Here is a 15,880-nt window from a genome sequence, read left to right as displayed (position 1 = left end):
CGAGTTCGCGCCCGCAGCCCCCGGGCCGCCCCAGCGCGAGAGTTTCGAGGGGAGCCGAGGGAGAGCTGCGGCGTCACATGTGGGGCCACCCGGGGACAGGCGCCTGGGGCTGAGTCTCCCGGCGAAGCCACCGCGAAGGGGCCGCATCCCCCAGAGCCCGACCCTGGGCGTTCGCGAAGGCCTCGCACAGAGGGGGAGCCCGCCCGCCCGTCCGCGCCCGCACAGGTGTCCGGGTGGTGGCGCCCGGCCCCGCCTGCGGACCGTCGAGAGGCGGGCGGGGGCGCGCCTGTGCGCCGGGGCCGGGGGCCGGCGGGGGAGGTTCCCGCGAGGTGGTTCTCGGGCTCCTCCTCGGCGCCTCAGGTTTCCTCTCCCCGCCAGCAGGCTGCTGGCTGCGGCGCCGCCTCTCTCTACTCCCTCCTCTCTACTCCCTCCTCCCTCCTCCCGCTGCCCCTCTTCCCCGCGGTTGGGCCCACTCTGCGGCCTCTGCCCGCCTCGCCCTCGCCCGGGCCTCCTCCCGCTTTCTCTCGCCGCTTCCCCTGGAGCCTCCGAGGAGTCCGCAGCCGCGGGGCGCCCGGAAAGATGGCGGCGGCGGCGGGAGACGGCGGCGGCGAGGGGGACGCGGGCCTGGGCAGCGCGGCGGGGCTGGGGCCGGGGCCGGGACTGCGCGGGCAGGGCCCCTCAGCCGAAGCGCACGAGGGCGCCCCGGACTCGGCGCCCGCCGCGCTGCACCCTGAGGAGGTCGCCGCGCGGCTGCAGCGGATGCAGCGGGAGCTGAGCAACCGCAGGAAAATCCTGGTGAAAAACCTGCCCCAGGACAGCAACTGCCAGGTACTGGGACGGTGCTGGAGGCGACGCGTCCCGGGGGGCGGCGGGGCGGCGCTCCGTGTCCAGGCTGGGATCGGGGGCGCCTCAGAGCGGTCTTGGGGAGGGGGTCGGCGCCGAGTGGTGAGAGCGGCCCCTCGGTTTGACTGAGTTCTTGGGGTTTCTAGCCTGCAGACGCCCTGCCAGGGAGGGGGGCAGATTGGGAAACTGAGGCTCTGAGAGGCGAAGCGGCTTCTCCAAGGTCACGGGAATCAGGGGCTGCTGCCTCCAAGTTCGGCCCGCTCTTTCCTTCGCCTACGGCCGTAGAGGAGTAGGAGGTGAAGGAGAGTGGAGGTGAGTTGTGGAGCACACATTTTGCGGGGGGTAGAGGGGGCCGAAGCTTCGGGAGCACCTTGACAGGGGCGAGGGCTCCCGCGTATAGTCCCCCGTGCTCGGGAGTGCCATAGGGGGCAGGGGCACGAAGAGAGCTGGGAGTGAGTTTCGCTGCTGTTGCAGAAGCACTTGACCAAGTTTCTATGAAACAACTCTGTCTCCTCAGTTTGCTAAGGCCCCAGAATAGAGTTATTGCTGCGCTCCTTGGAGCCTTGCAGCCGCCTCCTGCTACGCCAAGTACAGTACTGGAGGATTTGTTCCTCAGTGACTTGGATGAGGTTTAAAGATAGCTACTCTGTGTCTTTAATCCAGATTAACCGTTGCTTTTAAGATTAGAAACTCTGCACCTATTTAACTTTTTCTTTTTCCTGATTTCAAAAGCTGCATGCTCATTGTAGGAGAGCTAGGAAAGACAGAGAAGCACAAAGGGGAAACAGAAATTACCCATATTTCTGATACCTAAAGATAACCATTGTTATCCTGGGATGTTGTCCTTTTCTCTTTTCCTATGCATATATATTTTTGTTTTATCAAAAGCATGAAATCATTTCTTTGATTCTTCAGGATTTCTTAGCTGTCTGGATGTTCACACGTTTCACATATAACCTGAATTTATATACTGCTCCGAGTGTGGTGGGCTGTCCTGGTAGTTGCGGATTTGTAGTTGCTCCTGTAACCGGTTGCATGAAATTGCAAGAGGGCTGGCTATTGACAATTGCATGGCAGTTCTTCCATGTGACTTATAAAATAATGAGACCAATGCCCCATTACTACGTAATGAGACCTTACATAGCCATTCACAATAAATATGAACATATAACCTTATAACCCATAGGCACGAGGGGCTATTTTGTTTCAAAATGCAATGTCTGTCAATATTGTTTATCTCATCTGTCTTTCAACTCTTTCCATTCCGCCATGGTCCACTTCCCATCTGTCAGGTAATGTTTTGTGATACTACCTGTTAAGGACACCTGCAATGGACTGACTTCTTGGAAGCAGCCTCCCCTGCCCATACAAATAGAGGACTGTAAGGGAGCTCAGGAAGGAGGAGGCTTGGAAGAAGCAGATGGCATTTAAAAAAAAAACAAATTTAAAAAATAGCAGCTCTTTGTATAGACAGTCTAGGAGAAGAGAAATAGAGAAGTATCTCAGTGTCTTTGTAGAATGTCAGCTGTTTTTGTTATCACAATTCCTTGCATTAATTCTAAATATATTTAGACCCCAAATTCAAGACGTTCTGTCTATTCTTGCTTTGCTGTTGGTATCCTTCTCATTTCCCTTCGCAATAGACACGAAAAATATATCAAAGGGTCTAATAAAAGGAGCAGTTTTAATTAATGATAGAAGCTTTCTGAGAATTCCACTGGGATTTGTATTTCTGAGATTTCATCTACTTTTTCTTAAACTAATATTTTCATGAATATGTTCTGCATGAATTTTTTTGTATTTTTTGTTTTAACAATTTCTCTTAATTATAATGTCTGCTTTTTCTTAGTGACTATATTTTACTGTCAACTTACTGATGAAAGTTTATTTTATTTTGTGTCTTTTTGCCAGTAAGGCCTACACAAAATCACCTGTGCTAAAACTACGTATTTACCCTTATGAAATGGTTAATATGGCTTTTGTTCAATTATTAAGTAATCAGATATTTTTGAAATACTAAGTTCTTGTTCTTTTCTAGAAGAGTCTGTGTTTATTCATTTCTTTCTTTTTTTTTTTTTTCTGAGACGGAGTTTCGCTCTGTCACCCAGGCTGGAGGGCAGTGGCGCGACCTAAGCTCACTGCAACTTCTGCCCCCCAGGTCCAAGTGATTCTCCCTGCCTCAGCCTCCCAAGTAGCTGGGATTACGTGAGCCTGCCACCACGCCTGGCTAATTTTTGTATTTTTTAGTAGAGATGCAGTTTCGCCATGTTGACCAGGTCGGTCTTGAACTCCTGACCTCAGGTGATCTGCCTGCCTCGGCCTCCCAAAGTGCTGAGATTACAGGTGTGAGCCACTGTGCCTGGCCTCATTTCTTTATTTTAGAATATCACTTTAAGGATCAAAGACATTCATAACTCTAGTTCTCAAACTGTGTATTTATGTCTCTAGAAAATACTGATTAATAACTTACTAGTAGAAACCCAATAATTTTTTCTTAACATTTGAAATATATGAATGTTTTCTTTTCTAAATGTAGTTTTCATAAATCTCAAATTTTGTTTTATTTTTGGTATAGCAGATTTATAATAGCATCGCACAACTTTATAGTTCCTATAATTAAAAGGCACACTGAAAGTATTTTTAACTGGAAGCTTTTAGAGGTATGTTTATCAAATACCTTATAGAAGTACTGGCTCTAAAAAAACTGAATACCTTTATATTAAGTTCTCAAAAGCTTTCTCACTGAATAATTACTGTGCATTCAGTCAAGCCCTGTCTGGTCTGCCTAAACTTTCTGGAATCTTCCTGGCCCTCTTTGTTTTCACAGCCTCAGCTCTGGTTCACGTCCTTTTCATCTCTTGTTCACTGTTACAACTTTTCGGTTTGTCACCTACTTTCATTACTGTCTTGTTTCTTACATTTTAGCTCCTTCTGCTTGCTACTTCCCTTGAGGGATACTCCCGAAGCACAAATCTGATTATGTCACTCTCCTGCTCATAAAAAACCAGGCTTTGGCTGCACATCCTCTCAAACTTTTCCTCAAATTGTCCTTAACAGTAAAGAACAGTGAATCTGAATTAGACTATTGCAAGACTGAAATTGCTTTGAAGTTTTGTGTTCTGTCTGAAAATTTTATATTAATTTTATGTTCTATTAGTAACATTGGATTTAACACAAAAACAGCATTTAACTCCCAATTTTTTTTCATAAACTTGACACTTATGGAAAATGTACTATATTTAACCTTTGATTCTCCGTATTTCTGTATTACCATGGAGTACACAGATCTGAGTTTGAAAAGCATGAAATGATAGGACAGCAGTCTAAGATTCTTAGGCTTTTTGTGTGTTGGCCCCTGCCTATATTTCCAGTCTCATTCCTTTTTAATTTTTATTTATTGTTTTGAGACAGGGACTTGCTCTGTCACCTGGACTGGAGTGCAGTGGAACGATCACTACTCACTGCAGCCTTGACCTTCCAGGCTGAAGTGATTCTCTCACCTCAGCCTCTCAAGTAGCTGGGACTACAGGCATGTACCACCATGCCAGGCTAATTTTTTTTTAAAATTTTTTGTAGAGACATGGTCTCTCTATGTTGCCTAGGCTGGTCTTGACCTCCTGGACTCAAGCGATTCTCCTGCATTTGCCTCCCAAAGTGCTGGGACCACAGGTGTGAGCCACTGCACTCAGCCATCAGTCTCATTTCTGATTAGTCCCGCATTAGATTCTGTTCATTTCTGATTAGTCTTGCATTGGATTTTTCGTTTGTTTGTTTTTTGAGACGGATTCTCGCTCTGTCACCCAGGCTGCAGTGCAGTGGTGTGACTTCGGCTCACTGCAACCTCCGCCTCCTGGGTTCAAGTGATTCTTCTGCCTCAGCCTCCCGAGTAGCTGGGATTACGGGTGTGTACCACCACGCTTGGCTAATTTTTGTGTTTTTAGTAGAGACGGGGTTTCACCATGTTGGCCAGGCTGGTCTCGAACGCCTTACCTCGGGTGATCTGCCTGCCTCGGCCTCGCAAAGTGCTGGGATTACAGGCGTGAGCCACCGCGCCCGGCCAGTCCTGCATTGGAGTCTATTCCACCTTTATCAAACTACCTAGATCCCCAAGTACCTCATGCCACTGTGATTTGAATATTTATAGTTATATCTTTGTTAGTGTTTTGGAATGTATTTATAGTGAGTACTTTATAGTGAATAATATTTATAATTATTTTTAATGAATAATTAATAGTCAATAGTAATGTTGTGAATGCTGGTTCCTATTCATAGCCATTGTATATGTGTGTGTCTGGTCTTTTACAGCTGAATTTAGAATTTGATTGGTTAAGGTAATGTTTTAATATTTTTTCTAATATATGTGTTATTGTATTTCTATAAATTGTATTATGGTTAACCTGGCTCTGTTTCAATATTGTTGTCATTGGGGTTTCAAAATGGAGAAAATGGGCATTTGCTTCTTAGATTGTTTGTGTTCACTTAGGTTTTTTTTCTTACAGGTCTTATATGTGTGCATGTGTTTTGTTTTTGTCATATTGTTTACCCTAAAATCTTGAAGAGATTCTCTTGTGAAATTAGAAGACAATGTGAAGTGCTCAGGGCCAACATTCAGGATCAGCAGAGGAGACAAAACATTCTGTTGTCACTTTGGATATTATAAACTTACATTTCAAAGTACTCTAATATGATAGTTAATTTGAGAAGCTTGATGGTTAATTTACAGAGACCCATTTGAAACCATAATATTACCAAGTAAGCACTTTTTAGAATCACAAACAACCAAATGTAAGAAACTCTAGTTAACTTTTTTTCATAATTAAATTTTTTTCTGCTCTTTTTCTTTTCTTTTTTTTTTTTTTTTTAAGAGACAGTGCAAGATTGCCCTGTCTCCCAGATTGGAGTGCAGTGGTGCGATCATAGCTCACTGCAGCCTTAACTCCTGGGCTCAAGTGATCCTCCCGTCTCAGCCATCTGAGAAGTTGGGACCATAGGCATGCACCACTGTGTCCAGCTAATATTTTTTATTTTTTTGTAGAGACATGGTCTCTCTATGTTGCCCAGGCTGGTCATAATCTTATTTTTAAAAGCTACATATTCCTGTTTGTTTTTTACATCAGTATAAAAACAATAGAATTATCTTACATATTTTATGTCCTTTAATTGTGGGATTTAAAAATGTACTTTGTTTTCTCTAACAATATATTCGGTAATTATTGCCTCTTTTTAAAATAGGGCTATTACTCTCTACTTTTTTCCTGACAATATTGGGGTGTTTTCTGTTTTTGAAATTATCCTTTCTTTAAAATCAAAATGCCATTGCTTACCTCCAAAAGTTACTTTTCTTAGTGTATGCTATGCAAAAATTATCTATTAAATTTTCTTTTCTAATGCAATTAAACAGAATTGAATTATGGGTTCTACTTCTTTTTCATGTGTTTTGTTATCCTATTCTCAATGTAACAAGAACACTGAAAGCTGCTAGGGAAATGTACTAATAGATTTCTGGGACACCACTGCCTCCTTAAGTTTCTAGTTTTGGAAGAAATTCTTGAAAAGTGTTTCAGAAATGCAGCTCTCTGCTATGAAAACACATTCAAGAAGAGGAGTAATACTTTGTGGTTAGCATCAAAATGCTGTGTTAACAGTGATTCCAAAGAAATCTCGTGTAATCTATAGCCCATTTCCCAGTTAATGACTGGGTTATGCTTAGAAATTCTTTTTTAACTTGTGACATGTTTTCACATAGAAAGAATATAGTAGATGGTATTTAGTTTTCAGGTTAGCATTTTAGCCTCTATTTAAGTTATGATTGTTTATGAAGTGTAAGATTACACCAAGTAGTACAACAACATCTAACAGAGCTCCAGCTTTGTGCAGGAGCAGAAACTCTCCCAGCTTCAAATCGTCAGTAGGTACTCCTGCATCTTATGACAAAAGCTCAGGAAGAAGGGAATTTAAGGAAATTGCTCCTTGAATTAACAAGACTCAGATCAGGGAAGCATTAAATGAAGTCAACTCTGATCAAAGCCTGTTACTGCAAAAGGGGTTCCTACTACTAACTACCTGAGTTTCGTCTCTTGATTCTTCTATTTGCGCTTATTCTTCTTTCCTTGTGGACAAAAAGTTTTTGGTTTTTGTTTTTAGATACGGGATGTTGCTATGTTGCCCAGGCTGGAGTGCGGTGGCTATTCACATATTCACAGGCATAATCATAGTGCACTGCACTGTGGCCTCAAGCTCCTGGCCTCAGATCCTGTGCTACCAAGCCCAGCCTTGATTTTTTTGAAATCTTTACTTTATTTTGTAAATTTATTTTTAATTTTTAATTTAATTTAATTTTTTTTAAAAAAAAAGCCTTTTGCTTAGCTTTCCGTGCTCAGCTAAAACAGGCAAACCAAGGAATATTAAAATGTAAATAAAATTATTTGTATGTTTTTAAATCCTAAAATTGCTTATCATGTGTCTCGGCTGTTTGTATTTTGTTTGCCTAATTACACAATTGCCTGACTCTAAGGAGATAGTATGAACTGAGAGGGGTAATAAGTGAGAAGTCGGAAGATCAGATCACCTAGAACATTTGGCTATACAGTACTGTATATTTTGGCTGATGATTATGTGCAGGATAGCGCTTGGTGGTTGTGCTGAATAGCTTCCATTTGCTCTTCCAGATCTATTCTCGACCCTTCCACCCACTCCTTATTCAGGGAGGCTAATCTGTACTGTGGATTGCACCAACAAGGCTCTCTTATCCTCTGTTTTATGGTTGCACTTGGCCAGAGCCACTAGTGGGGGATCAGAGGGTTGAGGAGAGGAGCATTTATTCACCCAGCATTTATTCACAGGTGACTGTGGGTTGGTTGCTTCCTCTTTAAAAGTCAGTTTCTATCCAGTGGCTCCCTCCATACAGCCCAGCTCTCCTGGTTATATAACCATTCTTCTTGTCTCCTTGGGCCCAGGAGGAGTACAGGAATGTTGCTAGCCTAGGATTTCTTCAAATCTTTGTAGATAGTCTCTTTTAAAAGTTCTCCCCAGTTAGTTTCCGAGTGTGCCTTCTGTTACTTGCTGGGGCCCTGATTCTGTTGCCTACCCAGTTGCCTTTCTTCCTCTTGAAGACCTACCTCTTTTTTAGCAACTGTATGATTTGGGTGGGTTTCATCTCTATCCCCATCTGTAGGGGTGACATAAACCAAAGAACACAGTTCTTCCCTTTTTCGAGAGGGATTGGTTAAAAGATGGGCAGTAACCTGGACCGAAGCCCATCAGTACATGATAGTCCCTTGGTCATAGTGATTATTTCAGCCTGGCTTAGCAGAGAAACTTAGGACTTGTGTTTGGTTGTTAAAGTAAGTGAATCTCCTTCTCTCCACTGGATATGAATGCAGAGACATATGGCTCTGGCTGCAGCTGACAGTCATTAAGGGAGCAGACATGCAAAGGAGGACTGACGTTGGGGGGGAAATGTAGAGAAGCTGAGCTGGAGCCCTGATGGAACTATATCTGAAGCTTAACCTACCTCTGGACTTTATATATATGCAAGCCACTAAATCCCTTTTATTGTTTCACTTATTTCAAGTTGGATCTTTTGTTACTACCAACCAATAGTATCCCAAATTAACAGGCTGGAGTACAGTGGCACAATCATGCCTCACTGCAGCCTCGACCTTCCTCGCTCAAGCAATCCTTCTACCTCAGTCTCCTGAGTATCTGGGACCACAGATGCATATAACCATGCTGGCTAATATTTTGTGTTTTTTTCTAGAGAGGGGATTTTGCCATTTTGCTCAGGCTGGTCTCAAACTCCTAGGCTCAACCAGTCTGCCCTGCTTGGCCTCCCAAACTGTTGGGGTTATAGGTGTAAGCCACCACGTCTGGCTTTTTAAAAAAATATATTTTTGTTTCAAAGAAATCCCCACAAATAAGGTATCCTATTCCATCTTCAGACAGCTTTCTTTGTTATAAATGTCTTATTTATATGTAACATATACAATGTATTCACTTGAAGTCTTGATCCAACGTCTACCCTCTGGCAACGTATAGAATTTACAGTATTCTCCTTTTTTCTTTTTTTTTTGAAACGGAGTTTCGCTCTGTTGCCCAGGCTGGGGTGATCTCGGCTCACTGCAACTGTAACCTGTAACCTCCGCCTCCCGGTTTCAAGCGATTCTCATGCCTCAGCCTCCTGAGTAGCTGGGATTACAGGCACCCGCCATCACGCCCGGCTAATTTTTGTATTTTTAGTAGAGACGGGGTTTCACCATGTTGGTCAGGCTGGTCTCAATCTCCTGACCTTGTGATCTGCCCACCTTGGCCTCCCAAAGTGCTGGCATTACAGGCATGAGCCACCGTACCTGGCCTCTCATTTTTAACTTATAACTTAAATTCCTTCAAATGGCTAGTTTTTAGGACATGATTCCAAGTTTCCTCACCATCTCATTTATTTTTCCCTGAATACACATCATTACCACTTTGCCACTGTATCTTTTAAAATATGGTACCCAAAATTGAGTATGGTAGTCTACTTGAGATCTCCCTATAATCCCCAGCCAGAACAAATTTCTCTTTCCTCTGGATGTCTATAATAATAATAACCTTTGTTTTTTTGGGTGCCTACCATTGCCAGGCACCATAGTTAAAGTTGTTTTAATATTATATTTAATCCTCATTTTAAGACTATAAGAGTGGAATTTCTTATTCCCATTTGATTGCTAGAGAAACAAAGATGCAAAATTAATGTCAAACAATTTGCCCAAGATCATTCAACTAATTGGTGGTAGAGTGGAGAACCAGTTCTGTTTGATTCCAAAGCTCATATCCTTATCTCCCATTGTATTATAATTCCTCTCTATGCAGCTATATTGTTAGTGTTTCAAAGGGTAAGGATCATTCGGTGTTTACCTTTGTATCCTCAACGTGTAACCTAGAAACTGACACATTGTTTCAAGAGAAATGTAAAAGAAGTGGACCAGCCACCTACCTTGTTCTAAAATGCTATATTTCCATTGAGACGTCTGACCCCCGGCACACTCTCAGGATTGATTTGTTAATAAATTTTGCAATGTATCACTGTTAGCTTTTTTGGCAGGGAACTCTCTCCATTCACTTATAATTATTCAATCAGTCAACCGTTTATGGCTTAAGAGTCTGTTGAAAGCTGTAAACCCTCCAAGAAAGTGCTAATATTCATAAGCACACAAAATTTGCATATTATTTCAAGGGGGTATGGATCTCTTGTAACTTATCCCTGATTTCATTAGGGGATTGTAGACCCTAGATTGAAAAGTGCTGTTGCAGGCCAACAAAATTTTAGTCATGTCTTTGGGACTTTACCTGAGTAGGGACCATTTGGGCAGATCCAAAGCTGTTGCTTCAGGAGAGTTTTCATCAGAAACTTCTGTAGGCCACGTTTATGCATGGGGCTTTGGGTAGTGATCCTCTATCTGGGCAAGAATATAAATCAGGCTCAATAATTTTCTTTTTAAGCAAATCAGCCATGCTACTTCTTGTTTGATGCAAAAGCTTATTGCTCTCTAGTCACTCAGCAGCCCACAACTGACATTTTAGGTTCTGTGCCTGGCCCAGAGTGGATGCTCAACAAAGTAAATTTTTAAAGAGGTTTTCAAGAAGTTACAATGTAATATTTCCTCCTTAACATTTATTAAAAGTCAAACATTGATACAAAGAATGTTTCTCTTTAAAACAAATCAAGAATATTATCCATTCTGTTTAATGTTTTCACAATAAGTATTTCGTGATTTCTTAGTAAGAAAATAAGTTTCTCTTTTGTTAGATTTTAGGGATGCAACTCATTGTGAGCACCTAAACTTGTCTTCTAGGTATTTGGTGCTTAATTTTGTGTTTATTTATTACTGTTATCTTTAGGTTTGTAAACTTATTTTCCACTTCCCTATGTTAAGGCATTTTCTTTGTGTGTTTGAGGCTTACCGTTTTATTTCCATATGAATGCCAAAAATAGCATTAGATTCATTGAAATTTGTTTGACTCTGTATTTGTACATGCTTTCATTGTTTCTCTTCCTGCTACTCTCTCCTGCCCCTACCATACCCCACCCTATCTGCTCTACCCTTGGACAATTGGTTTTTATATCTTTCCTCAACCCACTGCAGTGATTATCTGCTCTTAGTTCACGGCTTGCCTTTATTTCCTGGACTTTGGATATTCTATTACCCTACCAGTTTAACTACTTGCTTTCAATTCCAAAGTAATCTCCATTTCTCTGACTTTATGCTTCATAGTTTTTTTTTTTTTTTTGTAGCCAGAACTAGAGTAGAAAGTGATGGCTATAAGCAAGAACATGTGAATCTGGGAAGTTTTACATTTTGAAATAATCTCAGACTTACAGAAATGTTTTAAGTATAGCGTAAAGAATGTTTTCCCCCTGAACTATTTGAGAGTGCTGACCCAATGCCCAACCACCCTGAATACTTTATTATGTATGTCCTACAAACTAGGACAACTTCCAACATAACTACAATGCTACCCTCAAAGTCACACTGCTGCCTCCCAATCCTCAGATGCATTTAAGCTTTGGCAGTTGTCCCATCAATGTCCTTTACAGCGAAAGGATTCAGTTCAGATATATATTGCACTTAGTTTTTATAGAATGTCTTTCAATTTCGGTTTGTATGATGTTTCCTCATGATTAGAGTCAAGTTGTATGTCTTTAGCAGGAGCATCACAAGGTGGTACATGTTTTACATTTGTCCTATTGTTGATAAAGTTCACTTTGATCACTTTGATTCCCTTTGATTAAAGTGGTGTCTGCCAGGCAACTCCATGTAAAGTTTTCTGCTTGTAATCAATAAGGATTTTGAGGGGAAATGCTTTGAGACTGTTTAAATATCCTATCCCCCTTCAAGCATTCAGTTTATTCATTTATTTATAACAATATAGGCTCATGGTTTCCTATTCAGTTCAATGAGTTATGCTCCATTCCTACAACCATTACTTATTTTGATGCTTTGTTTTAGATTTGGACAGTGGGAGCTTCAAGTTGGCCCCTGTGTCTTCTTATTGAATAAGCTTTTTATTTTGGGGTGATTTTAGATTAGCAGAAAAAGTTGCAAAGATAACACATAGAGTTCCCATGTATCCCTTACCCAGTTTCCCCTGGTGTTACATCTTATACAACCAATTGTACATCAGTCAAAACTTAGAAATCAACACTGGCATACTATTTTAACTAAATTACAGACTCTATTTTAGATTTCATTAGTTTTTTCACTTATGTTCCATGATTCGGTCCGAGATACATGATTGCATTTAGTTATGCTATCTCCTTAGTCTCCATTCTGTGACAGTTTCTCAATCTTTTCTTGTTTTCTATGACCCTGATGGTTTTGTTTGGGTATCTTTTAGAATGTCTCTTAATTTGGGTTTGTAGGAGGCTTTTCTCAAGATAAGATTGGGGTTATAGGTTTTGGGGAAGAATACCACAGAGGTGAAGTAGCTTCTGATGACATCATATCAGGGGGTACATGACATTAACATGACTTACCACTGGTGATGTTAACCTTGATCATTTGCTTAAGGGGATGTCTGCTAAGTCACTCCTCTGTAAAGATACTATTTTTCCCATTCACTATTCTTTGGAAATAATACATTAATTCCAGCATACACTTAAGGGAAGGGTCTTATGTCCTTTTGACGTGTCCCCAGCATTCACTGAGTATGTCCTTTGTTTTCAACACAACAGGACATTGCAGCTTATTTTGTAGTTTCTGTGCTCCAGCCCTAGAATCAGCCATTTCATGAAGGTGCCTATTTTAGACTGAATGTTTGTGTCTCTCTCCAAATTAATATGTTGAAGCCCCAACCCCCAGTGTTACTTATTTGGAGATGGGGCCACTAAGGAAGTAATTAAGATGAAATGAGGTCATAAGGGTGGGTTCCTGATCTGATAGGATTAGTGTCCTTATAAGAAGAGATACCAGAGAACTTGGTCTCTCCACTCATACACCAAGGAAAGGCCATGTGAGGACATAGTGAGAACGTGGCTGCCTGCAAGCCAGCCAGAAATTGAATCAGCTGGAACCTTGACTTGGACTTCTGGCTTCCAGAAATGTGAGGAAATAAATTTCTGTTGTTTAAGCCACTCAGTCTGCGGTAGTATGCTAGGGTAGCCTGAGCTGACTATTACAGTGCTTAGTTTCTTTTAGGGGGAAAACACTACCTAGAAACCAAGATCTGGAAACTAGCTATACTCATTGCCATTGGGTGTCAGTGCTCTCAGGTCCTCTTAGTAGACAAAGCTAGAGAATATATAAATGTATGTATATGTGTATATGCACACACACATACACTTATATCTCTATTGAAAGTAATGTGTTCATACCAATACATTAAATTTTAATCATTCCTGTTTTCTCCCATTCTGTATTTGTAACTCTTTTATCTGACAGTGAAAAGTTTGGTGTTCATTATCTTTATTTTATTTGCTTATTTGACCAACCCCATTTACATAGGCATCTCCCATCACCAGTGCAGATGCTTGCCCCATTCCCCCCACAGATACCAACTTCACCCAATTCAGGCTCCATCTTCCTGTACTGGGTTTCTCTGGTAGCTGGAAGGCACCATCGCCTTGCCTGGGTTCTGACACTCTGCTGGCTTCCTTCATGTAGAGTGCCCTCCTCACCATGTTTGAGCTTTGAAACCTAAGATACTAAGTTAAGATATTTTGTGTGAAGTACATGTAAGTTTACAGTAAATGCTATCTGTTATTTGTGGAAATTGTGATAGCCACAGTTCTAAAAATGATCCCCCATATTTTCTGCCATAATCCGTGGGACTTTGACTGTAATGAGGTATCACACTGTGATTATGTTAAATGGCAAAAAGGGACTTTTTTGCAGGTGTAATTAAGGTTACTAATCAGTTGACTTAGGGTTACACAAAATAGAGATTATCTAGGTGGGCCCTATCTAATCACATGTGCCCTTTAAAAGCAGAGCATTTTCTTGGGCTGGAAGCCTTAGGGGAAATTCGAGGATTGAAGCACAAGAAAGATGTGATTTGCTGTTTGTTGCTGGGTCTGAAGATAGAGTGGGCATGGGCAAGGATGTTAAAGCAGTTTCTAGGAGCTGAGAGGGTCTTCAGCTGATAGCCAGCAGGAAAATAGGGACTTCAGTCCTAATACCACAAAGAACTAAATTCTGCTAACTACCTTAGTGAGTGGAAATGGATTCTTCCTTAGGGTCTCCATATAAGAGCCTAGCTTGCCTGACACCTTGATGTGGCCTTGGGAGACCCTAAACAGAAATCCCAATGGGGCCTGCCTGGACTTATGATCTACAGAACTATGAGAGAATAATAGGTATTGTTTTAAGCAACTTAATTTGGAGTCATTTGTTGCACAATAATAGATAACTAATACAGTATATCCAGGTGATATTTGAAAGAAAAATATTTAAATATTTAATATTAAATATTTAAATATTGGAGAAGAGATTGTGATTTATGTATGGTTATTCTTTGGGATGGATGACTATCTAAATCTATCTCGGAGATTAAAGCCCTCTTTCCTGGGATGTCTGCAAGCAAAAACTGCTGAAGGAGAACCTTTTTTAGCTAGATATGTAATGTTAATTAATTTGAGCTATGTTAAGTATTTTCTTTTGAAGAAGTGAGTTATAAATTAGGTTAGTGTAAAGTAAGTATATTTTCAGGTTTTTTTATTTTTTATTTTTATTTATTTTATTTTATTTATTTATTTATTTTTTAAGACGGAGTCTCGCTCTTTTGCCCAGGCTGGAGTGCAGTGGCCCGATCTTGGCTAACCGCAACCTCTGCCTCCTGGGTTCACGGCATTCTCCTGCCTCAGCCTCTGGAGTAGCTGGGACTACAGGCACCTGCCACCGTGCCCGGCTAATTTTTGTATTTTTAGTAGAGATGGGGTTTCCCCGTGTTAGCCAGGATGGTTTCGATCTCCTGACCTTGTAATCTGCCTGCCTCGGCCTCCCAAAGTGCTGGGATTACGGGTGTGAGCCACCGCGCCGGGCCTATTTATGTTTTTGAGATGGAGCTTCGCTCTAACACCCAGGCTGGAGTGCAATGGCACGATTTTGGCTCACTGCAAGCTCCGCCTCCCGAGTTCACGCCGTTTTCCTGCCTCAGCCTCCCGAGTAGCTGGGACTTCAGGCGCCCGCCACCACACCTGGCTAGTGTTTTATATTTTTAGTAGAGACGGGGTTTCACTGTGTTAGCCAGGATAGTCTCGATCTCCTGACCGGGTGATCCGCCCGCCTTGGCCTCACAAAGCGCTGGGATTAGAGGCATGAGCCACCGCGCCCGGCCTATTTTCAGGTTTTTTGAGCACTCTAAACATACTGGTTTATGTTAATATCGTAAAATAATCTCAGAAAAAAAGATGCAGCGTTAGAGTTGATAAAGATAATCTATGGAAACAAAATGTCATGTATTTAACAAATATCAAAGGTCTACTTTCTGCTAGATATTGTGCTGGATGTTGGAGATCTGTTTATGCACAAGGCGGATATGAGATACTTGCCTACAATCTTATGAAAATTATAAGTATATAAGCAGTTAAAATAGGGATGATAGCTGCTGTGATGTGGAAAAAAAAGATAGGCTATGGAAACATAGATATCTAATCCAGACTTGAGAGGTTCAGTGGTTGGAGTCACATGGCCACAGCCTAAGTCACATGCTGGGAGGCTACTTGCTGGGAAGGCTGAGAAATATAGTTGTTATTGGGCAGCCATGTGTTCAGCTATATGTTCTCTCACATTAGAAAGAGAGAACAGTCTGTGCCTTTCTTTCCAAACCCTTCTCCCAAGGGAGACAACCCCAGATCAACTTCAGTGTCCAGAATCTCTGGGTGATGTATGTTTCAGGAACCTTTAGTTTAAGACAGAGAAAGTCGCCCGAGTCCTGGGGAGAGAGATGGTAGCTAACGGAAAGAAGGGGAAGAAAGGGATGTAGAACATCCATGCGTTAGTAACAAGATGTACCAAGACCTAAAGACAAGGAAAAGCATGGCCAAAATTAGTTCGCTGTG

General features: G+C 41.8%; 1 protein-coding gene across 5 annotated transcripts in view; it reads left to right on the top strand.

Moving 5' to 3' along the window:
* Positions 1 to 284: 284 nt before the first annotated feature.
* The window catches only part of RAVER2 (ribonucleoprotein, PTB binding 2), a 101,440-nt gene continuing 85,844 nt past the window's right edge, over positions 285 to 15,880 (top strand). For all 5 annotated transcript variants that reach the window (XM_032137312.2, XM_058430818.1, XM_058430816.1 and 2 more), the window contains exon 1: positions 285 to 828. In XM_032137312.2, the coding sequence (XP_031993203.1) occupies positions 580 to 828 (249 nt within the window). In that variant the 5' untranslated portion in view covers positions 285 to 579. The remainder of the gene's footprint in view (positions 829 to 15,880) is intronic.

This window comes from Hylobates moloch, unplaced genomic scaffold (genome assembly GCF_009828535.3).
Source record: "Hylobates moloch isolate HMO894 unplaced genomic scaffold, HMol_V3 SCAFFOLD_18, whole genome shotgun sequence".
NCBI lineage: Eukaryota > Metazoa > Chordata > Mammalia > Primates > Hylobatidae > Hylobates > Hylobates moloch.
This window is presented reverse-complemented; position numbering and strand designations above follow the sequence as displayed.